Raw genomic sequence first — 24,710 nt, forward strand, 5'->3', positions numbered from 1 at the left:
GACCTTATGGGGGATGGTTTTTTTGGTCCCCCATGAGGAAAACAGCTTATAATATAAATCATACTAAATGAAGTGTTTTGAAAATGTAAAAAATGCATAAAGTTTTCTGTGATTGCGTAGGTTTAGTGTAGGGGGATAGATTATACTGTATAAAAACCATTACGTCTATGGAATGTCCCTATTTAGATAGCTAAGTAAACATGTGAGTGTGTGTGTGTGTGTGTGTGTGTGTGTGTGTGTGTGTATGTGTGTGTGTGTGTGTGTGTGTGTATGTGTGTGTGTGTGGCATTTCTTACTTTATGGGGAACAAATGTCCCCACAAGGATAGTAAAACCAATAAAATACATGTTGACCTTATGGTGGACGGTTTTTTTGGTCCCCATGAGGAAAACAGCTTATAAATCATACTAAATTAAGTGTTTTGAAAATGTAAAATGCAGAAAGTTTTCTGTGATGGGTAGGTTTAGGGGTAGAGTTAGTATTAGTGTAGGGGGATAGAATATACAGTTTGTACAGTATAAAAACCATTATATCTATGGAATGTCCCCATAAAACATGGAATCCAGTGTGTGTGTGTGTGTGGTCCTGGTATTCCCTACGTTATGGGGACAAAATGTCTCCACAAGGACAGTAATACCAGTAAATTTTGATTTTATGGGGACTTTTTTTTTGGTCCCCATGAGGAAAACAGCTTATAAATCATACTAAATTAAGTGTTTTGAAAATGTAAAAATGCAGAAAGTTTTCTGTGATGGGTAGGCTTAGGGGTAGGGTTAATGTAAGGGGATAGAATATACAGTTTGTACAGTATAAAAACCATTACGTCTATGGAAAGTCCCCATAAAACATGGAAACCTGTGTGTGTGTGTGTGTGTGTTTGTGTGTAATATATATACACAAGATATTTTTGCATCTATATTATGATATATAGTAGTCAACATTTGAAGTGGATCAAAACTTTCATCGAACTTGTCCTAAAACATTCTTCTTAGTACAACTTAGTTCTTAGGACAACTTTGATTAATTTTTTTGATCCACTTCAAATGTTGACTACTGTATTATGCATGCTTCTTGGCCACATACATCTTTCAGAAGGAAAACTGGAATTCAGCTGGTTATATGTAACTATTTACAGCAGCCATGTAAAAATGTTCACATGAAATCAAGACGGTATTATAGTAGTACACAGTAAACTATTTTAGACCCTTCAGACTTAAAAGTAAATGTTGGCCACAGATGTCACCGAAGGGTTTTGATTAATACATATTTGTTACTAAATCACTGTAGTGTTTTTTTAGCTGCATGGGGGAAGGGAGCGAGCTGACTGACTTTGGGGACGTGGAGAGGCTGCGGGCGGGTCTTGTTCTCTCCGACTCCTGCGTACTCTGGGATTCCTATACGGGACCATGGCCTCCTCATTGCACTGCCTGAGGCTCGCATTTCTTTTATTCAGTTTTTCTTTCTGCGTTCTTGCGCAGTATGAGAAATATAACTTCCGCAGTTTCCCACGGCACGAGCTCATGCCCCTGGACTCGGCGTACCGACACGCTTTAGACAAGTACAGTGAGGAAAAGTGGCCCGAAAGCGTGGAGTTTCTGGAGGTGAGTCTCCGGCTGTACCGGCTGCTCAGGGACAGCGAGGCCTTCTGCAACCTCAACTGCAGCACGGTGCGCCTGGACGACGAGACGCGCTTTAGCGACTTCCCCGAGCTGCACGCATTCGGTAACGTGATGAAACGAGCTCAGTGTCTGAAGCGATGCAAACAGGGTTTACCTGCCTTCAGACAGACGCTCCCCAGCCGTGAAACCATCGAGGAGTTTGAGAAACGTGAACCCTACAAGTACCTGCAGTTTGCTTACTTCAAAGTAAGTCATTAACTTTCACTCACTGCATCTGTATTCATTAATAATGCGAGTATGAGGCTAAAAGTGGGTGTTTTGTAATACTGTACCATGATATTAGATAATAGGACTTCAAAGAAGGCCACCATGGTATTACCATGGCATTTTTGTAGTTTCTTAGGTTATATCAGATGGTAATATCATAGTACTGAATCATGTACCAAAGTATATATAATCAAAATAAATGGCATTTTAAAGTACTTCAAAGAATACTACCATGGTACATGAGCAAACATCCATTACCATGATACCAAGTGCAAAAACATGGTATTACCATTGTATTTATAATACTTTTTTTTTTTGTAGTGTAGATGGTATAACATAGTAATACCATGGTACTTAATGTTTAACTTATGTAACATGGTAAAAGTACGTGGTTTTCCATAGCACACAAAGGAATAGTAGGCCTATACTACTATGAATATTATGTCTGACAAAATTTATTATGAATTATTCCAGAGTGATCATTTGGCCAAAGCTGTATCTGCAGCGCACACGTTCCTGCTGAAGCATCCTGACGATGAGATGATGCAGAGGAACATGAACTATTACAAGAGCTTACCTGGAGCTGAGGAACATATGAAAGACCTAGAGACCAAATCGTATGAGGTGAGGCCTACACAGTTCAGTCCTCATATTAAAGTCGGCATGAAACGGAAGTTGCGATAGACCTTTCTTTTCTATGGTGACATATATTCGAGTAAAATTGCTTGTCGAACAAGAACAAATGTAAGACGGGGCTTGATTTCTGATATCTGACAACAACTGTCTCATAAATTCTGTTTCTAAATGCTCCAATCATGACAAAAAACAGTATTTTTCAGGCTGAATCAAGCTAATGCGCATGCACAATCCTAAGTGCGTGTCTCTATAGGAAGCGCGCATCTGACTGTTTCTATAGGAACCGGAGCTTCTAACGGCTGCTGCAGTGATGCAATGACTTTACCAATTGGTGATTGGCTCTTATTTAGAAAGTGGGACTTATTCCGCCATATTGCGCGTTGCACTTTCTCCCATTCAAAACAATATGAGTGACGCGTCTTGTTATTCTATAGTCTTTGTTTATAATAAATACTGCAATATTCCAAAAAATAACAAGAATTGTCCATTTTGATTTCATGGTGACTTTAATCCACTTGTTAATGCAGCTTGAGAGCTGCTGCCATTAAAGCAAAAGGGTGTTAAACCAAATACAAGAAATACTAAAATTCATGTTCATTTTCAAATTCAACTTTTCATTCATATATGCTGATAACATTATTCATAATGTGAAAAAAAAATGCATTAACTTAGAAATATGCAAAACCGAAGAACACTTCCGTTGAAATGTTTAGGGTCAGTAAGATTAATTAATACTTTTATTCAGCAAGGATGCATTAAATGTATCAAAATAAAGACATATAATGTTTCTGTTTAAAAAAAATTAAACTTTATCTTCATCAAAGAATCCTGAAAAAAAAAGTATCAAGTTTCCACAAAAATTCAAAATTGATAATAATCAGAAATGTTTCTTGAGCAGCAAATCAGCATATTAGAATGATTTCTGAAAGATCATGTGATACTGAAGACTGGAGTAATGATGCTGAAAATTCAGCTTTGCTACAGTAATAAATGGTATTTCACAAGATTTTTTAAAATTGTAATAATATATCAAATATTACTGTTTTTACTGTAGTTTTATCAGATAAATGCAGCCTTAGTGAGCATAAGAGACTTTCAAAAATCTCACCAACCCCATACTTTTAAACAGTAGTGTATATATTATGCACATCTATAATAATATATGTCTACATACATGTATGTGCAATCCATTGTGATACATCTTTTGAATGTAATTAAGTGTTGTAGTTTACAGTTGCACTCATGGTTCATAGTGGTTCTTCTTATCCAGTCGCTGTTCATCCGGGCCGTGCGGGCATATAATGGAGATAACTTCAGAACATCAGTGTCAGATATGGAGCTGGCATTGAGAGACTTCTTCAAGGTGTATGACGAGTGCATCGCAGCATCAGAGGGATCCAGACAGATCAAAGACTTCAAAGACTTCTACCCGTCCATCGCAGGTCGACATTAACCTGTTGCTCTTGTCATGTCTGCCCTTGCAATCCTTTGTAACTTTAGTTGAAACTTATCAACATGCCTGTTTCTCTTTCTTTAGATCATTACACTGAGGTTCTGGAGAGGAAGGTTCGCTGTGAGAGCGAGCTCACGCCGGTTGTAGGTGGATTTGTTGTTGAGAAATTTGTGGCGACCATGTACCACTATCTCCAGTTTGCTTATTATAAATGTAAGTCTGAAAATCCTCTATTTAATCTACATATGTGTGGTGTCTGTCAGGAGTTAGTAAGCAGCAATAAAGCACACGAGACAGGAGTAGCGAAAGTTTTTGTAACATTATAAATGCATTATAAAGGTCTTTACTGTCACTCGTGATCAATTGAATGCATCCTTGCTATATAAAAGGATTAGTTTCTTTTAATAAAACCTTACTGTGCACAAAGTTTTGAACAATATATATATATAAAACCTGCATTTTTCTCCTTAATTCTCATTCAGTGAACGATCTGAAGAACGCCGTACCGTGTGTGGCCAGCTATATGCTCTTTGATCCCAGTGATGAGGTGATGAGGAATAATGTGGAGTATTATCGTTACCACAGAGAAAAATTTGACCTCACTGATGAGGACTTCTTGCCTAGAGCGGTAGGTGTCTCACATCATGATAATTAATGAATAAACACATGTATTTACCTTTTATTATTTGAAGTTGTACTCATAATACACACTCACATGACAGGAAGCAGTACGGTACCACAATCAGACGACGCTACAGCTGCAGATGCTGGAATTTGCCAAACAGAAGTTCTTGCCGGATGATGAGGTGAGAGCTGAGAGTGTGTTTGCAGGTGATAAATAGCTGTTTTACAAATATTCAGAGTAGTGCTGATTGCATGTAGTGCTAGTTTTGGCCACTTGGGTTCGCACTATGCCTACTGATTCACCCTGAGCAGCGACACTCCGCCCCTAGTGGCTGATCACCGGAAGTGTTTAAATGCGTATTTAAGTGAAGTGCAGTTATTTTAGTATCGAGATATTGTTTTTTGTTTAAAATACGTAAAAGTATATTTTTCAGTTTTCATATACATTTCAGTTAAAGTTTTAGGAATTTTGTTGTATATTTTTGTCATTTTTATTAGTTACTTTTTAATATGTTTTTATTCATTTTTATTTAAATTTTAGACTTAGCTATTTTAGTACATCAAGCTAAATTAAATTTTTTAGCAACAAGCTAAAAAAAATTGGTAACACTTTACTTAAAGCCTTTATATATAATGCATTATAAAATTATTTTTAATGCATTAATTATGCCTTGTAATTCACCTTGTAATGCACTGTATGGTGTCATGAATAATTGTAACCTCCGTTATAATACATTATAATACTTTATTGTTACACCTTTAGGAAGTATAATTAATTAAAACACATGGCAAACAACCAATTTGCAAACATTATAATGCATTTTAACTTTGGTTACAATTATTTATGAAAATATATAATGCATTATAATGTACATTATGAATATCTTTATAATGTACTATACATAAAGGCTTTACGTAAACTGTTAGCAAAAGTAAGTGTTTATGGTTTTAATAATTAATGCATTGATTGCAGAATAAGAAGCAAAATAGATTTTAACTTTAGATATTAACACCATTATCTCATTAACTCTTCCTACAACCATTTTTCTTTCTTTCAGGGTGAAGTCTTAGAGTTTCTTGATGAATATCTTGATGCTGAGAATGAATAAAAAATTATAATTGCACTGAATAGGCCATAAAGGTATTCTCCATCCTGTACCATCTTGATTCTTGTATTTATTTAGGGGTTGGTGATTTTTTTTTTTTTTTACTGTACTTTATACTAAAATATGTACTTATATATAACATGTGAGTACAGATTTTACACATGCACCACAAGCCAAAAGAAAATAAATCTGAATCTCAGTCCCTGTCAACTTACTGTATCTGAGAAAGCAATGTTGTGTTTTTATTTTGTTGGTTGGATTGTTTTAATAAAGATTGTTTTATGTTGATCTGATCCATTTGGAATACCATGTCAAGTGAAGACATCCAGGCAGACTTGAGCCACAAGAACCAGTTAAACACTGAAAATGTTGTATTTTTTGGCTGATTATTACAGATGCAGATGTTATCGTAATAAATAATGTGGAAGAAAATGCACTCAATTTTTTTGGAATGCCTTGCAATAATGGTTAATTTATCAATCGTTTTCTATATCTATATTGTTTTAAAGGTACATTGTGTAACTTGTGGCCCTCTAGCAGTTAAAAAACAAAATGGCATGCATTTTGCGGAAGGACATTGTTTTGGTTGTGCTTCAGCTCTGCGGATGAATATGGTTATCCTACTGCTCATAAAACATTCACTACTAGGCTTAAGAGATATAACCAGTTTAGATGGAAAGGATCTCAAGCTGACTAGCTGAAGATGTTACTGTATCTTTATCCATTAATAGACAACGATACTAACTTGAAAATAAATTCCAGCACAGCGCTACAACAACCATAATGAAATGACCCTTCACAAACCACAATAATGCTTTACAATGAACTGTTAGAGAGCTACATAAGGCAATTTATCTGTTCAACAATATACTGTACTCACCTATTGAGTAATAAAAAAAACATATCTTCGCATTTACAGCATTTGAAACCCTTCAGTTTTCGCCATCTCCGAAAAGCCAAGACGATGTTGATTCTGTCTCTTTTTGCCAGCAGACTCTTGTTTCTGCGTTTGTTTAAAACGGAGTTTTGAGATTTAGCTGCTCCATGTCAACCTTTCACGCTCGTTTTGACAACAAATTTATGCCACTCCCACACCATACACGCGTCATAGTAGCCGGAACAACTTTTCTCTATTTACGGAAATGACGAGGCACGAACGGGCGAGTGTTGAACCCGCGAAAACCATCCCGTCAGGTCTAAAACACTTATGCTGCATTCCAGACAGATGGGAATTAGGATTTTTCCTACCTCCTTCTTGGAAATAACGTCTGAACGCCACTCAAAGTGGGACATTCGACTTCTGAACTCGGGGTACATCGATCAACCCCGACCTCAGCGAGACGCGTCATTTAACGTCACTTCCAAGATGTCGGCAAGTCCTGCTTCTAATGAGCATAAAAACAAACATTAACATTAGACATTAAGTTTATGTAATGATACCTTCGTTTTTGCTTTTCGTCAGCTGTTTTCAAAGCGATTATGTTATTTTTATTCTGTTTTTGCAATAATTGACCCAAAAACACGATATCTTCTCCTTGTGTTGTCGTGGCAAAATCAACATGTGAACGTGACCGAAACACACTGAGGTCTGAAGTGGGATTTTTAATTTGGGATATTCCCATGTACAACCTCGTCTGGAACGCATAATAGGCTTAATCAGGGTAAGACAAAAACACGTTTTGGGAGAAGAATTGATGATCCCAGGTGAAAAAAAAGTACATTTCAATAATGTGCTTAAAGTGCTCTATTTTTGCGCACTAATTTTTGTTCTTAATATACTAAAAATTCTTCTTTAGTACTTCTTAAGATAATCTTAAGAACATATAAGTGTACTCAGCTGTGCTATTTTGAGACACCATGAAATATGAACTTAAATGTGCTTTTAATATACTATCTCTGTATTTAAAAAAATGTATTTAGATATTATTTATAGTACATTTGAACCCATAGTGTACTACAATTAGTAACTAAATATATTTTTTAAATACAGAGATAGTATATTAAAAGCACATTTAAGTTCATATTTCATGGTGTCTCAAAATAGCACAGCTGAGTACACTTATATGTTCTTAAGATTATCTTAAGAAGTACTAAAGAAGAATTTTTAGTATATTAAGTACAAAATTAGTGCACGAAAATAGAGCACTTTAAGTACATTATAGAAATGTACTTTTTTTCACCTGGGATGTATTGACTCCTTATTAAATGTTAATTTTGAACAAAAACATTGAGTACCTCGAGTGTTAGGCTACACTATTTTTATACAGTTCTCATCCTTTGTTTTCGTTTTTTTTGGAAAAACTGACTTTAAGATCTTGAGCTTAGCACTTTTTTTGGTTATGCCAAGCCTCACACAATCTGTACCAAATGTTAACACTAATAGTTGATACCTTCACAAATGTTCACTTGGCTATTTTTCAAAATATGTGTAAAATGGGGTTGTGAAGAAATCAAAAAAAACTTGTCTGTTTTTAAAGGCTGAACCAGTAATGCCTGCCCTTAAGAGTCATAAACATTCAGGCTAAATTTAATAGCAAAAGACTAAACACTGGGCCTTAAGCAAAACACTTGAATTTTAATAGTACATTTTTTTTAATCCAGCCTCGCTCCACATCTCTCGTTCCTCATCCCCCACCCCTTCTTTCCTTTTCTCTGTGGGTTTTTCCTACTATGGTGTGATAAACTGCACAGATACTCCATGTTCAAACACATTTAAACAAGTCTCTGTTCTCCCGCTGTGTAAGTGTTTGTATGCAGGAGTGTTTCTGAGTGTTTGGTGGTCTAAAAACGACAGAAAAGACAGAAAACATCACTCTTTTGTGATCAGATTTAGCCCTGCTGCTCTTACACACATACAGAGACACCTGGCAACACTATGCAAATGTTTGCAGTCTTATTTTAGGAAGGAAATGTTTTTTAAGCTCCCACAGCCATGTTGACACCAAGGAACACTAAAGCGGACATTTCCCCCCAAAGTAATTTATTGGTTAATGTTCAGTTAGTTTTCCACAGCTATGTTTAGACAGATACCTTCATGTCACATCTATTTGTCGCAGAGTAATGTTGATATTACCAAGCCGTTTTAGCTTCAAATGGAATTGAAATGATCACAGAATAACAGAACAAAGATTATGAAATCTCACGGCTCCATATATCACAATAAAAACACTTTACAGTTCAGAAAAACAACATCACAGCAAATAAAATAGTTCCAGTGGCCACATTTACCCGACAAATTTGCAGTTCAGGTCTTTTTCCACCATATAGATTTAAATATATCTCGGTTCAACTAAAAGTAAAAACCAGCACAGTAGCCAATTGCAACTGATTTTCTTTTTTTACATTCTTTGCATCAAGACTGGAAAAGAGATGAGAAGGGTATCACCATTTTGCAAGTATTTTTGGCTCCTGTATGAGAAACTGCTGTGATTTTCATCATTTGAAAGTATCTACTAGATTCTTTACTAAACAGAGATGAACTCACTGAGAGGGTATATTCTACAACAAAAGCTAACATCAGCTGAAAGGAAATTTAAAAAAGTAACAATCAACATTCAAAGATACCCAAACAGTTAGATAATGTTAATTTTGACAGCCGATCATTAATAGATACTTGCAAATGACCCTGCAAAGTTCAAATAAAGATTTAAGGCCCGTTCACACCAAGAACGATAACTATAATGAGCATAAAAATAAATATATAGTTCTAAAAATCGTTCTAAATTTAAAAGAATAGCACTGTCCACACCACAGCTATAACGATATATAGAAACAATGTCGCTGGGATCACTTCCAGAACAGTTTTTTCCCCCAGCTGTTTAACGATAAAACAGTGACAGCCAATCAGAATCCATTCTAATTTAAGCGCTCGCGCATTTAAAATGGCAGACATCGCGGAGAAGTTAATCGCCGAAGTCCAGAAAAAGCCACCACTGTTTGACAAGTCAAAACCCCCTTTTCAGGATACTGAAAGTGGATATATGGAAAACAATCGGTCATACCCTCGGAATAAAGGGTGAGAAGTTAATAACGATGAGATCATTATGCCAGGCTAGCAAACAGTGTAACATAAAAAATTACCTCAGCGCTAGTTTCACATTCACAACATTGTCTTGCTTTGTTTGAAGTTGCAGTGAAAAAGACTAGGCTTTGTTATCGTTTGTTGGTGTGGACGCAAATATAGTTACCTTTTTATAGTTATCGTTCTTGGTGTGAACATCTTTATTCCACTCTTCTTCATTTATAATTAAATCAATGTAAAAAACAAACAAACCAAAAAAAAAAAAACAAATACACTACGCTTGCTCTAACAACACCTAGGAATAAATGGCTTTACTACACTTTATTAACTATTATTATTATTATTATTATTATTATCTAAAAGAGAACTGGAAAAAAAATAGCATACAACATCCTATATAAATGTTTGATTTAAGTAAGACAACTGAAATAAAAAGTTATTGCAGATGTATCTGATTTGTGTTTTGTTTTAATTAACTAGTTCTAAAATAAAGTTTTTACATTTATAATACAGTTGATATAAATATGCCTAAATGTAGCTGGAGATGATAAATGAGTTAAGAATGAAGAAAAGAAAAGAGAAAAAAAACGGCCTAAAAAGGTTTGTACTGAACATCAATGAGACATTTGGGAAATTGTACATAGAAAATCTGCTATTCTGCTGAAAATCTGTTGAATTATAGTCTGCTATAATTCAACTTTAATAGCACTACATGACTGAAAGAAACTGAAACTCAGCAAGCTGTAAATGTGTTGAAAGCCAATCAGAATCCGCCATCAGTTCCTCTAAGCAGAATGTCTCACCTGTCTGTGAGTGTGAATCTTTCTGAGTCCTGAGCTCAACCCCAAGAAACTCACCTATTTAAAGGAAAAAGGTCTAAAATGAACAAATGCTCATTGTGTTCTAAATTTAGGGAAGAAAGCTATTTATTCTGAGCCAATCAGAATTCACCCTCAGTTCTTCTGACCAGAATGTCTCACCTGTCTGTGAGCTAGAAACTTTCAATAGCACACACAGAATGCTAAGTTCAACCACACTGTTTTTTTTTTTTTTTTTTCTCACACACACTAAAATAGGCTAAAGTCACGATGATTCTTTCCCGCACGCTTACTCACTAATGGACGAAGCTATAAACACATACAAATCTGTTAACAAGGACAGACGGGCACCATGTACATACATGCACCGACCCGCAGTCCAATGCAGTCCGTCCAAAGTAAGAGAGGACATCAGATTCATGACACATCAATTATCCACAATACAATGAAAAAATAAAGAAAAAGAAAGCATGGAAAACAGAAATAAGCACTAAACAATCCTATCCAACAGACATTGTGTGGTAAAGGAGTTTTGAACATAGTGTTGTTTTGTGCCATTCAGAATTGAATTGAGAATTTGTTTTTGAATTGCAATGCAATTCTTGAATTTGAGGCAAATTTAAGTTCATTAAAATTCATATAACTGTAATTTTACTACAAAATTATGAAAAGCAAAGTTTGTCAACAAAGAAAGCTTTGTTTGATAGAACAAACGATAGATAGAGATAGATAGATCGATAGATAGATAAATAGATAGACAGAACATTAGATAGACAACGATAGAAAGATAGAATGACAGAATGATAGATAGATAGACAACGATAAATCGATAGATAGATAGATTTCAAATTCACATTTATGAATCAAAAGAGAGACAATAATTCAATTCTAGATTTTGCTCAGCCCTGGTGGACACAGACTGTAATGTTCATACATGAATGGCTTTGTATGGATGCTTGTGTAAGCTGTGTGGATTCGTGAGGATCTGTACGACTCTCACACAGTCTGTTGTAATTCAATGCACTGCGTTTGCCTGTTAGTTCCATTGAGCTGGTAGTGCGAGCTCTTTAGTTGCCTCTTTTTATAACACCACACCCCTAAGACCACGCCCACCACTGCCGCTACCACACCAATGATAATGGCCGCGATCATCGGCCCATGGCCTGAACCGTGACAGGGGTCTTCCGTACAAGAACCCTCCCCAGCCCGCTCCTGCTGGTCCAGGCTGGGATCTCCACCTCGTTCCATCACACTCCGATTTTCAGGGATTTCTGTCGGGATGTGACCAGGGATGTGCTCCAGTAAGTGGCCATTATCAATGGTTTCCCATGGATCCTTAATGACGGGGGTGGGCATGCTGGTGATTTCATCATCCAGGCTTACCATCCCTGAAGGTGTGGACGTGTTCTCGGGGCCTAGACCTTCTTGACTGGTGCTCACATTCTCAGGAGCGGAAGCTGGTGTGTACACTTTGTAGAGAGCAATATCATCTGGACTGGGTGTAGTCTGAGTAATGAAGGTGGTGGTTTTCATCTCCACACCATTTGGACTGTCAGTAACACCATCAAACCCCAATGTTTCGGATCCATCAGAGTCTGTTTCCTCTGGAGTGTACGTCTCTTTCTCCATTTCATCTTCTGCAAGTCCTTCAGTCGTTTCCTCATAATGTGATACAACAGACTCTTCCTTTTCAAGTATGGTTGACCCTTTGCCAAGCTCCTCCTCGTTTCCTTTCCTGTGGATCTTGTCCTCAGGATTTTTCGTTTCTCCATCTTCTTCCTCTTCAGGACTGTAAATCAAACCTCCAGTCTCTTCTTCCACAGGGTTTTTGTTTACATCCTCAAACACCTCCACTTCTGAGTGTTCAGTCACGCTCTCTGTCTCCACCCCCTGTTCTGGTCCCACCTCCCCTGTGGACTCGCCTCCAGCTTTAGCTTCATCATGAGTAACAGGATATCCATCTAGCCAGGATTCATCCGTGCCACCGGCACTGGGACTGGCAGGTTCATCGGTGGGAGGATCGGTCGGATGGTCATGTTCCTCTGTGATTGTGTCGGGATCAGATTGGATGTCGGTTGTTTTGACCTTCATGTGATTCTCATCTTCACTGGAGCTTTTAACAGAGGAGGTATCCGTAGTGATACTCGGATGCTTTTTCTCATCCTGGAAAGCCTCTGAAGGGAACCAGAACATGTGCTTCTGACTGAGCTGAGACACTGGAGGTTCAGTGACTGATACTTTTGAATCTTCATCATTCTCCTCCTCTGACACGACTGTCTGTTCAAACTCAGGCTCAGGGGTGGATTCTTCCACTTCATGATCAGTTGGCTGCGTTCCTCCTGGAATCAAGGAACTATGATGCTCCTCCCTCAGATGGCCATTTGTTAACTTATCTTCATAGTCGATGTGGCCTTCAGGATCATCTGCAACAAATAAAACATATTGAAGACTACGCAGCTACACCCGAAAGCCAAACAAACCCTTTGAACCTCAAGAATTGAGCATCTTGGAGCCTCTTTCTCATGTTCGGCATGGCTCTTTTAGTTCTTAAACCTCACCAATGAGTTTGCAGCTCACCTTTGACGCAGTGCTGCACCAGGCCGTACCATTCTCCACAGCTGTCGCAAAGCAGGCTGAAGGCCGTTTCTCCATTGGGCAGTTTGTATCCTGGGTCACAGGCGTACAGGAGTTCATCCCCCAGATCCAGCCCAGTTTTCCCCTGCAGATATGAGTGTGGAAATGAAGGAGGCTGCCCACATGGAGCATCTGATGGATGAAGGGGAAGTGGAACAGGGTCAGTCATGAAGGAGAAGAGTTTGTCAAAAAGGATGAATTAGAGCAAGGTCTGTTTCACACTGCACACTGAATTATCAGGCTCACAGTAGCTATGTTTACATGCGACCAAATAAACCGTTAGCAATCGGATTGTGTGTAAACACCTTAAAGGGGTGGTTGATTATGATTTCACTTTTTTAACTTTAGTTAGTGTGTAATGTTGCTGTTTGAGATACGATGCTCAAAGCTCAATGCAAAGGGAGATATTTTCTTTTAAAGAATTCTCTGTTTAAGGGCTACAACAAATGGCTGGTTGGGAATACAATGAGCTTCTTCCTGGGTTAGTGACATTACTAACCCTAAAATTGACATAAACCCCGCCCCCCGAGAACACGCAACAAAGGGGGCGAGGCCATGTCGGGCTGCCTTAGAGAAGAGGAAGAGTTGTTGTAGATTGTTGTTACCATACTGTCATTTTACACCGGACTGCTTCACAAACGAGGGTCAATTCAACGCTGGATTTGCACAAAAGATTAACATGACGGCAGATGCTAGTCGATGAGTTGGATCAACTCCACAGCAACTACATAAATTTATCCACTAACCGTTCAGAAATGTACAGATGCATTCTAAAAGTTGTAACTTCTTCCTGAGTCTCTCCATCAGTTTGAACAATGTAAGGCTGAACACTGTTACTGACAATCATCATTTTGGCTGCATGAGATTCTCCAGCTTTGTTGTTGTTGATCAACTGGAGCATGAGTTGTTAAAGCTCCGCCCTCTTTTGGAAAGCAGGCGGGGACAGCAGCTCATTTGCATTTAAAGGGATGCACACAAAAACGGTGTGTTTTTGCTCACACCCAAATAAGGGAAAATTTGACAAGCTATAATAAATGATCTGTGGGGTATTTTGAGCTGAAACTTCACAGACACATTCTAGGGACACCAGAGACTTATATAGAAAAAAATAAATCGCTACTTTTACTTTTTAAGAAAAGAGTCTCTCTGAAAAGGATCATCACATTTAGGGTCCTTGGCATAAAAAGTTTGAAAACCGCTCTACTCACATGCTTTTGTTCTGCTTCTTTCACATGCGGTATATGAAACAGGCCCAAGTATTTAGGTATGTGTTACATGAAATATTCCCTCATGATCCCTCCTAAGTGAAAAAACACAGCCCCCTTCTACAGTTCCTCAGTTTCAGTGATTTAAAACTTACCACTATCTTTCACACAGAACACGCCCAGTCTCTCAGTGTCCGCGGTTAAATTCTCCAGCTGAACGTCAACTGGCCTCAAACTCCCCGGGACGTCGCTGCACACTGTGGTCCTGAAATCACACATTGGCAAGTTGGAAGCGAATTAGAAGAATTCTTTCTCTCATCTTTTTTGTCCTCTTCCTTATAAAGGCAACAGACGTGATGTCACTGTTAAATTCTGCTTACATATGCAGCTCATGAACTATTTCAACATGCATACACAAACACACACACACCTATGCAGTAAATCCCCATCACATTGCTAATGTCTCCAGTGTTTGTATAAATTCACATCACAGGTCTGTTTTCTATCATGTGTGCATGTTTTCAAAGCTTTTGTCTCTCACCATTTTCTGAGTGTGTCTGTCAAAAAAGTGATTAAAAAAGCAATAAGCCATGAGAAACTCATAATATTTGGAGGTCCTTGGCATCAAAAAGTTGGAAAACCCATGCATTACATGCACTGGAAAAAAAATTGTGTACGCTCTAAAAAATGCTGGGTTAAATACAACCCAGGTTGGGTTAAAAATGGACAAACCCAGCAATTGGGTTGTTTTAACTCAGCGGTTGGGTTAAATGTTTGGGTTAAAACTTTGGAACAGTTCACTCAGAAATTGCTTATAAATTTCACAAATAAATACAAAGAAACTGCAAGTAACACATTTAATTAAACATGAAATTTTGAGGTAGAAAGGCTGAAATAGTAGTGACGTGCCACATTAATATAGAATGTGGAATTTGTGTTAATGCACTCTAAAAAATGCTGGGTTAAAAACAACTGAGGTTGGGTTGAAAATGGACAAATTGGGTTGTTTTAACCCAGCAGTTGGGTTAAATGTTTGCTCAACCTGCTAGGTAGTTTTATTTAACTCAACTAATTATAAATTAAAGTGTTTTTTGACCTTGGATGGATGTAAACCTATTGTAGGAGACTCCAAAACAAAATTAGGAGCCTTTAAAATAGCATAATAGGGGCACTTTAATTAATTAATTTTGTTTTAATTCATTTTTTATTTAAATTTTATGAATTAAACCTAATCATAAACATACTTTATTACAAGGAAAAAAAAAATTGAAATAACCCATTAAACATGAAAGTATGATGCAATCATTTAAGACATTTCTCCTTATATAGAACCTTTTTGGCATAAAGGGTTCTTTAAAATTGACTTCTTCTATATATTGAACCTTTATTTAAGAGTGCAGTTAAGGTTTCTGAATATACTGTGTATATCTACAGCCAAGAATGTCTGTCTGTTTTGTCCCAATTGTTTTAGAGACATTCCTCCAAATGTTTGTGAGGGAAGTAAGTTGCTTACCTCACCTTTTAACACTCGGCTGTGAAGTCTTAATCAGAATTATGAGCATGTGGGTATGTCTGAGTGAGCACGGAGGGAGGCTCAAAACACAACCAGACTGCTTGAGACTTATGAGACTAGACCCTCTTGGGACAGTGTTAAGTTACTAGGAAACACCCTGTGTCAACGTTTAGTGATGAAGACTGAACTGAGGTAGATTTTCTTGAGGTTAGATTGCAAGGAGATATCCATGTGTATGTCATTTATGTGAAATGTATGCGTCACATCCAAGAAATCCATGTGTAATCTATAGGTTGTTCTGAAGGGAAGGCCACTCCTTTTGGCGAAACTCACAGATGCAAGTGATATTCAACAAAGGCCTCAGACATGCATAAATTCATACTTGATAACAACAGAATGCTCTGAATTTTGTAGTCCAGACCTATTAGACAGAAGTTTAAAGCTTAGAACAAAGAGTATGTCTTGAATTAAGCTTGTTTTTCTTATACCATTGCCATTGTTTGCTTGTAGGCATTAATTTTACTAAATATAGTTATATTTATAGATCTATTTTTGGGGTCAGTAATACTTTTACTCAGCAAGGATGCATTTTTACCACTGTTCTTTTGAACTTTCTATTTCCTGAAAAAAATGTATCATGGTTTCCACAAAAATATGAAGCACAAAAGTTCAACATTAATAATAAGCAGAAATGTTTCTTGAGCAGCAAATCAGCATATTAGAATGATTTCTGAAGGGTCATGTGACTCTGAAGACTGGAGTAATGATGCTGAAAATTCAGCTTTGACCACAGGAACAAATTACAGCTTATCAAGGACTCGGCAAGGATTTAAAGAGTCGAAGGAGATGACTCCCGTGAAAATAAGTCTCTGTGATGACCTGTACCAAGTTTGGTCTCAATATGATAAAGTGTTGCGGAGATACAGCCTTGAGTCCAATTTGGGGTGTTCTACATTCATTTTATTTGCGTGTTATTCGAGAATGGTTAAGTTTATCAGAAAGCTTTTAATAACTTTTTGCCAGCATGGACTGAAGATGATCTGATTTGATTTTCATGAAAATCAAATGAAGCGTCTAGGACAAGTTCGAAAAAGTAGGTTTTTCGGAAAATTCAACATGGCGGACAAATTATCATGATGCAAATGAATGGTTTAATCGAATCGGCATGAGCCAAGGAATCAGAGGAGAACATTTTGAGAATTTTGTTTCTAGCCATTACGGTTCAAAAGTTATTAGCACAAACATGAGTGCAACTTTGGACAGTTGGTGGCGCTAGAGGGATTAAGTTAGACACTCCAAATTTGCTATGGACACATTTCAGACCATCCTCTATCAGTGTGCCAAATTTCACAACTTTCCCACAAACGGTTCTATGGGCTGCCATAGACTTCCAGAGCGGAAGAAACGGAAGAATAATAAGAAGAACGCCAACGGATACAATAGGTGCCTACGCACCTTCGATGCTTGGCCCCTAACTACCAGTTATTTATAATATATTTTAACAATATATAATACATAATTAAAATTCAGATGCCATTCTGTTTGATATGTATTGCTTAAGTGTCCAAATACTTTCTCAGCCCACTGCATATGTTTCATTTAAAAAGAATAAGTCATTTTGGACCACATTTTCAATGTGAGAATTATTTTGGGATTTGTGCTCAGTGGTAAAGTAATACACCTCGCCAATGGAGCTGCAGAGAAAATGAACACATGGAAGGTGCTGATATGTTCCCTCACAGCAGTTCAGGTCCATTTCTCTCAGGCCCTGAGGTGTAAATAGGAATCTTCTGGCTGAATTCACAGGTAGGATTTTCTCTGTCTTGCAATCACACACTGCAACGGATCTCATTATCATGCCTCAAAAATGCACAATGCCCGTTCACAGTGATGCTTTTAAAAGTAATGCGTTACAATATTGTGTTACTCCCTAAAAATTAACTAATTGTGTTACTTACTTTTTAAAAAGTAATGCAATATGTTACTTTGCATTACTTTTTCTCACCTGGGCTGGGCTTGCATGTTTGTTTTTAAATAACTAAGGAAAAAGTTCTGTTTTTGGCAAATGTAAAGGCCCTTTCACACCAAAAGTGAAATGAATAAGCCTCAAGCTGAATGAAAAGCAAATGCATGCCTGTACAGTAGAGGGCGCAGCTCAAACAAACCTTTCAGCTGTGCTGCCATTCTGGATTGCAGAAGAATAGGACGAATGAGAATAAAGTTACAGGCTGTATCTGAAATCGCATACTTACCTACTATATAGTAGGCGAAAAACAGTATGTCACATATGTCCGAATTCACAGTACGCATGAAAGAGTAGGCAAAATGTACCTGGATGACCTACTTCTTCCGGTGAGATTCTGAAGTGTGCATATGATGGACACTTTACTATCCCATGAGGCCACGGGAGAGGATTTGTGAGCAGTGATGTGGCACATCTGACGCAGGTAGGTCACGTGATAGTGTCAACATAGTGAATGTAGTACATCCAGATTACATTCATACTACACACACTCATACTATATAGAATGTAGCTGTTGTGATGTAATTACTTATTCAAAATAAGTACCTACTCAAGAGAGTATGCGATTTCGGACGTGGATGTTTAGTCATTTTTGCTTAGTATGGTTGAATTGGATCCTCGAAGTTCAGCAGCAAAGACATTGGTTAATAAAGTGAGATTAAATGCATAAAGTATATTTGTATTATTTAACATATTTAATTATGCAGGTTAACATAATATTCTGTGTTTGCATTTCACAGTTTTTTTCATTCTGAGGAAGACTGAATCTGTTTCTGTCTAGTCTAGAACTACAATAACCATCATGTTTACACAGCGCACACAACACCTCTGCACTTACTCCTGAAGAGGTGTCAGTCACTGTAATCTGATTACGTAACTGACGTTATAATCAGGGCTTGACATTGACACCCGCCAACCCGGTGGATTTCAGCAGTGGCGTGTAACGCAGTCAATCCTACTAGCCACTTTGGCGGGTTGAATTTTATATATAATGTATAAATTTTTCAATTGTAGTCTTTTAAAAAGGCATCAGAAATAATAAACTAAGTGCAATGTAGTGTCAGAAATATTGATTCTTCTATACATATCACTACTGAAATATCTGAAAGGCTTCCAATACTCATTTTGTGTGTACTCAAAGTGTGCACGCATAAAGCCACCTCTCAGTACTAAATTGAGTTCGTTTACACTACTTTTTGCACTTAAACAGTCAAATACACACAAAATAATGTCAAAATGCTGGCCTTGACGAGTATTCACGTAAACACAGTCAGTTATGTTTTAAGTGAATGTAAACAGTTGAAAAAGAAAACCCATGTGTAACAGTATAATGGATCTGTGCGTTAGGTCTTAAAGTGACAGCAGCCTAATGTACCTAATGCCAAATTATGAGATAATATTAAAAATTTCTATGAGGCAGTTTTTCCCCATGGTATCGATGTCAAAATTGTGGCCAGTGAAAATGCTAAGTGGCTAGTATCTTTGGAAAACCACTGGCCACAGCGGCTGGTGAGCAAAAAAGTTCATGTCAAGCCCTGCTTATAATGCACAAAGCAGCACTCTGACCTACAGCATAAGCTCTGTTCTTCAGGTAATTAATGTTCTTACCCCACGCTCGGTCCGGAGAGCCAACCACGCGAGCAGGCTGAGAAGGCACATTCCAACACTGCGTGATGCAGGTCGGCCCCAGATGCCACCCGGGCCCCTTGAGAGATGCAGGCGTGCGTCGCTGCTTCGAACCCTTCCTCCTGTCCAGCTTTTGAAAAACTCTCCAAGTCCAGTAAGAATACACGTCCTAATGGAGAGACTGGGACAAAACAAACCAGTTTAAGTAGTGTGTTATTCCTAGAATGCGCATTTGAGAATACATTACCTCAAACTGAGTAAATGAGAAGGACATCATGAGATTTGGAGAATTCAAGGATATAACCACAGCAAATTGTTGTTATGATATCTACAGGTGGTATGACTATGAATGGCATGAATTACATCACCAAAGAACTTTGTATGTCAAAAGGCAATCTTAAAGAGACGGATACAACCTGAATAGGGTCAAGTGAGGGAAGTATTGTTTTTGGGCATTGTGGCAGTTTAAAGCTATACCAACTGGTTTCAAAATGAATTCACATACACTCTTATTGGCATTGATGGCTCCATGAAGAACCTTTAACATCCATGGAATCTTTCCATTGCACAAAAGGTTCTTTATAGTGGAAAATGTTCTTCAACTTATTACAATGTTCTTCACACTAAGAAAAAAATGGTTCTTTTAAGAAATGATCACTGAAAGATTCTTTGGGGAACCAAAAATGGTTTTTCTATGGCATCACTGAGAAAAACCTAATTTTTGTTTAGTGTACAGCAGTGGCCAAAAGTGATGTCTGGCGCTAGATGTGTCATATCCATTTTTAATGACCCTACAAGTTCGATTAAACCATCAACATATGAGAAAAAAAAAAAAAAAAAAAAAAAAAAAATATATATATATATATATATTTTAAATATGAGGGAAGAACAAAAAACTTAAGGTATTTATCTGACAAAATTATTTGCCAATTACTATGCAAAAAATGCACAGAAAAAAACAAAGCTCACAGGCCCGTTCACACCAAGAATGAAAACTATAAAGATAACTATAACGATAAATATATTTGCTTCCATACCAACGAACGATTCTAAACTCACGCACTGCTGTTTCAAAGTGTTTACAACATTGCTGTTCTTGTTGCATTTACACGGCTTTAACCAGCAGATGTCCTCAGCATGCTATGTTTTGAGTGAATAGCTAGCGTAATCGATATAATCTAACAGTGGAATAAAAACAACGCCTAGTCTTTTTCACTGGACCTTCAAACAAAGTAAGACAATGTTGTAGAAACTAGCGCTGGATATCTGAGGTAATTTTATGTTACACTGTTTGCTAGCCTAGCATAATGATCTCATCGTTAATAAAGTACCTCTCACCATTTATTCGAAGGGTATGACCGATTGTTTTTCATATATCCATTTTCTTTAAAGTATCCTTGAAAAGAGGGGTTGACTTGTCAAAAAGTGGTGGCTTTTTCTGGACCTCAGCGGTTAACTTCTCCGCGATGTCGTCTGCCATTTTAAATGCGCGAGCGCTTAAATTAGAATGGATTCTGATTGGCTGTCAGTGTTTAATCGTTCAACAGCTATAGCTTTACTGTTATATTTATAGTTATCTTTCTTGGTGTGAACGGGCCTTTACACTGACTGCAACATAATCAGTTATTAATATTTTGTTGGTTATCTCTTGTTTTTGCATGTGTTCGTTTTATTTGTATAACAGCCTGGCCAAAAATGATATCCGCACAATTTGTCATTTTTCATTGCGTTATCACAAATAAAACAAACCACTCCAAGCACAACTACAAAAGATGCATATAAAATCTGACAGATTTGTCATTACGACAAATTTTTAATAATATTTGAATAAAGGGTGAAGATGTCAACTTTTCTTGGCCAGGCATCATTTTTGGCCACTACTGCACACTCTTAAAAATAAAAATATATATATATATTTTTTAATGCCATTGATGATTGCCATGGAATCTTTACAATGCACAAAAAGTTCTTTATTGTGGAAAAAGGTTCTTTAGACTATTAAAATGTGAATTAAAAATGGTTGTTTTAAGAACTGTTCACTGAAAGGTTCTTCTGTTGCATCACTATAAAAAAAAAAATCCCTTTTGGAATATTTATTTTTAATAGTGTACACACATAAATCCACACATTTTTATCACAAGCCCCACCCTGGATATCACACACACACACACACACACACACACACACACACACACACACACATATATGATGTAAACACACATCACAGGCAAAACTCTCATAAGGAAACTTCATTACATCATTAGTTTGTCAGTTTCACACGGAGGAAATAATATAGCAGCTTGAGTGAGTCAATTCCTCTGTAAACTCTCTGAACTTACACAGAGCCTCTGATTCAGTGTCTGCATCAAGCTTTGTGTTATAACTGAGGTTATATGATCACATCACCAAAACGTGCAGCTTTTTGTCTCGTACTTCCATGTCTAATAAAGACGCATCAGTTAACATCATCATTTGGGATGAATTTGAACTGGAACAGTTAAGTTTAGCAGGTTGGTGTCAGTGAGGTAAATCCAGTCTGAGTCATGTTCAGAAGTCTGACTAATCAAGCTGACCCAACCACAAACAACCTGTCATCTATCAATCGTTTGTTACAAATTCATTAGTGTCATATTGATGAGTCTGTTATGCTGATGTGAAGATATCAGGGGTTTGTGGTGGATGAACATGAAATTCATTATGTGAATTAGATCTTTAGTTCAAAAAGGATGGAGGCTTTATTTTGTGTTTGGGTTGCTTTATATAAATAGAAATCTTAATGGGAAACACTAAACCAAACTAACAAACACTTAGGCTTATACCATTTTCTCATACCATTTTTGAGTTTGAGTCATAAATATCAAGCTTTCTTACATTTATTCCATTTGACCTGAACCAAACCTTTCATTAAAAAGTGAGAATATGTGATTTTTCTTAAAAACACAGAAATTACACAATTATAAGCATCTATCTGGTTTATGGTTTTATTGTCACAAGAAAACAAAATGGCTTCTTGCATGTTGAATAAACCAGACTGATTTTGATTTTTTTTTTTTTTTTTAAATAGGTTATATTAATACATTATTTTACAAACAAATGCTTACGTCACGTGATTATCCTAATAATACTTATCACTTACCGACATTTCATTTTTCTCAAAAGATTCAGCCATTGAATGAGCCTCCAGACAAAATCTAGACGTTTTTAACTTTAAACTGCATTGAAAAAAATTACAATACTTGCATTTATTCAACTTTAAATAACTTAATAGTACGCGCGCGCACACCCAAATGTGCGTCACGTCATTGACCCAGACTAAATTGTTATTTAGAGGAATTAGTTGATGGAGTGCGGCTTTAAGCGGCTGTAATTACAGCTTTTCCCTCCCTTTCACACACAAACATGTATCTAAACACACACCGAGAACAAATATAACACTCACACCACTGTCTAAACGTTTGGAAGCTGGACACACGCATGCGTCCATTCATCACCTCGCGTAAATGCGTATTGCAGAGGCGCGTGAAACAAATTAACCCCACACAGATCATCAAGAGAAACCCACCTTCCGCGCGCGTCAGGCAAGCCAGGTATCCCAGCAGCGGCAGGAGCGCGAGCTCGCGGTGACAGGCTCGCCTCATTCTGAAAGGCTGAACTGGAGTTGCTGGAAAACGGAGGTAAAACTTTTCCAAATCTGACAGGAAAGGTGAAAAATCCCAATTGAATTGCGCACTCCAAACGGACAGGTCCGATGATTCCGATAGCTGAAAGAAAAGAACTAATAGACGCAGTGACAGAGGTGCAAGGGGAGGTTTATCTGACCAAGAAGTACATTACCGAGCTGCTGGTGCTCTCGTGCGAAAACTCGCACGGCGTTGTCAGTAAATACGTCATGACTCAGAACCTGTGCAGTACCGCATGAGAACAGAGGCTCTAAGCACTGGGATTGTTCCAGTGCCCTGGGGAGTCCGTGCGCATTATGGTCTGTGCTTCCCTGGCACAGAGGAAACTTTGCCACCGTGTAATGCGTTTTTTTCTCTTTTGCTTTTTTAGGACCGGACCCTTAATTTTGGTGCGTCTTGTCACCATAGCGCGCCTGGCTGCATGTCAGTTCAGAACGAGCAGGACAAAACCAACTGTGCCTGTGTCCTAAATTCTTGGGGCCAACCTCAGGACACAGTAACTTTGATGAAGCTGCTGCTGGGCAATATGTGACGCGAAAGCATAATGGGTGTTTTCGCCCACCACCCACAAACACACACTCCCACTCACATTCAGTCAATTGTAAGGCTTTTAAATAAGTCTGTGCTGGAGAAAGTGATAGTGAGTGTGAGTTAGCAAGTATGTTTGTTTTTTAGTGAGTAAGTGGCAGGATTGTGGCCAGCGCAGGCTGAGTGTGTCTGAACAGCTTCTAATGTTATTTTCCTTCAATAACAGAGCTGTGTGTGATCCTAAATTCCTTACCTTATTATTTAGTCAAGGCTTTAGCCAAACAATTACAGCTTAAAGCCGGCACACACATATGAAACTGTGAGCCTGCATAAGTTTGACCTACACTGAGATCAGTCCTTTATCAAATTCCTTATAACTAGAAAAAGTTAAACAAAACAAAAAAACATTGTATATTTTCACTTACTTAAGCAAAATGATCATAGCTTCAACAATGATGGCAAAACATCCTAAGAACGTTTTGATAAAGATCCTATTAAGTTATGAAAATGTTCTTTCTGAATGTTCTCAGAACATCCAGTCCACGTTTATGCGAATGTTAGAGAAAACATTAAAGGCACAATATGTAGGATTTTTGGATTTTAAAATATCCAAAAACCACTAGAACAGTGTTATATATTTTGTTGACTTGTGTACTTACATTATCCCAAATGTTTCCAAGAATATTTAAATCCAGAGAAATAAGCAATTTTATCCAGGACACGGAGCGTTATCAATGACATCATACCCACGTTACCCTCGATTTCTGGTTTTATTTTGTAGAAACCATGGAAACACCAAAGACGCTTTAATATATTATGTGTTTTATTAGACAGGTGAGCAACTGTTTGGATACATTCATCGACAGAAAACTAATCATGTTATACAGCTCAACACAGTAAGTCTTATTGTTTAAATCTTGTTTTCTTGATTTACCGCGAGTACCATGTTTTACCATG

The 24,710-nt window shown here is 37.4% G+C and overlaps 2 protein-coding genes across 2 annotated transcripts; one reads left to right on the forward strand and one right to left on the reverse strand.

Annotated features, from left to right (window-relative positions):
- Positions 1–1,314: 1,314 nt before the first annotated feature.
- Positions 1,315–6,141, forward strand: crtap (cartilage associated protein). The gene is made up of 7 exons (XM_051873353.1): positions 1,315–1,865; positions 2,361–2,510; positions 3,793–3,964; positions 4,060–4,188; positions 4,458–4,603; positions 4,698–4,781; positions 5,658–6,141. Exons 1-7 carry the CDS (start codon positions 1,407–1,409, stop codon positions 5,706–5,708), a joined length of 1,191 nt encoding a protein of 396 aa, XP_051729313.1. The 5' UTR covers positions 1,315–1,406; the 3' UTR covers positions 5,709–6,141.
- Positions 6,142–8,664: 2,523 nt separating this feature from the next.
- On the reverse strand, positions 8,665–23,683 carry susd5 (sushi domain containing 5). Its single transcript, XM_051873626.1, has 5 exons — positions 23,108–23,683; positions 19,528–19,726; positions 14,539–14,648; positions 13,122–13,310; positions 8,665–12,967 (listed from the first exon to the last, which is right to left on the reverse strand). Exons 1-5 carry the CDS (start codon positions 23,181–23,183, stop codon positions 11,541–11,543), a joined length of 2,001 nt encoding a protein of 666 aa, XP_051729586.1. The 5' UTR covers positions 23,184–23,683; the 3' UTR covers positions 8,665–11,540.
- Between the last annotated feature and the right edge of the window lie 1,027 nt (positions 23,684–24,710).

Source organism: Ctenopharyngodon idella, chromosome 19, assembly GCF_019924925.1.
Source record: "Ctenopharyngodon idella isolate HZGC_01 chromosome 19, HZGC01, whole genome shotgun sequence".
NCBI classification, from domain to species: Eukaryota; Metazoa; Chordata; class Actinopteri; order Cypriniformes; family Xenocyprididae; genus Ctenopharyngodon; species Ctenopharyngodon idella.

Excerpts from the sequence above, each read along its gene's own strand:
- crtap (XM_051873353.1), top strand. The coding sequence starts at position 1,407 with ATGGCCTCCTCATTGCACTGCCTGAGGCTCGCATTTCTTTTATTCAGT. Across the intron at positions 1,866-2,360 it reads TGCAGTTTGCTTACTTCAAA|AGTGATCATTTGGCCAAAGC; the intron begins GTAAGTCATTAA and ends GAATTATTCCAG. Across the intron at positions 2,511-3,792 it reads TAGAGACCAAATCGTATGAG|TCGCTGTTCATCCGGGCCGT; the intron begins GTGAGGCCTACA and ends CTTCTTATCCAG.
- susd5 (XM_051873626.1), bottom strand. The coding sequence starts at position 23,183 with ATGAGGCGAGCCTGTCACCGCGAGCTCGCGCTCCTGCCGCTGCTGGGA. Across the intron at positions 14,649-19,527 it reads CTCTCCGGACCGAGCGTGGG|GACCACAGTGTGCAGCGACG; the intron begins GTAAGAACATTA and ends GTGTGATTTCAG. Across the intron at positions 13,311-14,538 it reads GTTCTGTGTGAAAGATAGTG|ATGCTCCATGTGGGCAGCCT; the intron begins GTAAGTTTTAAA and ends TTCATCCATCAG.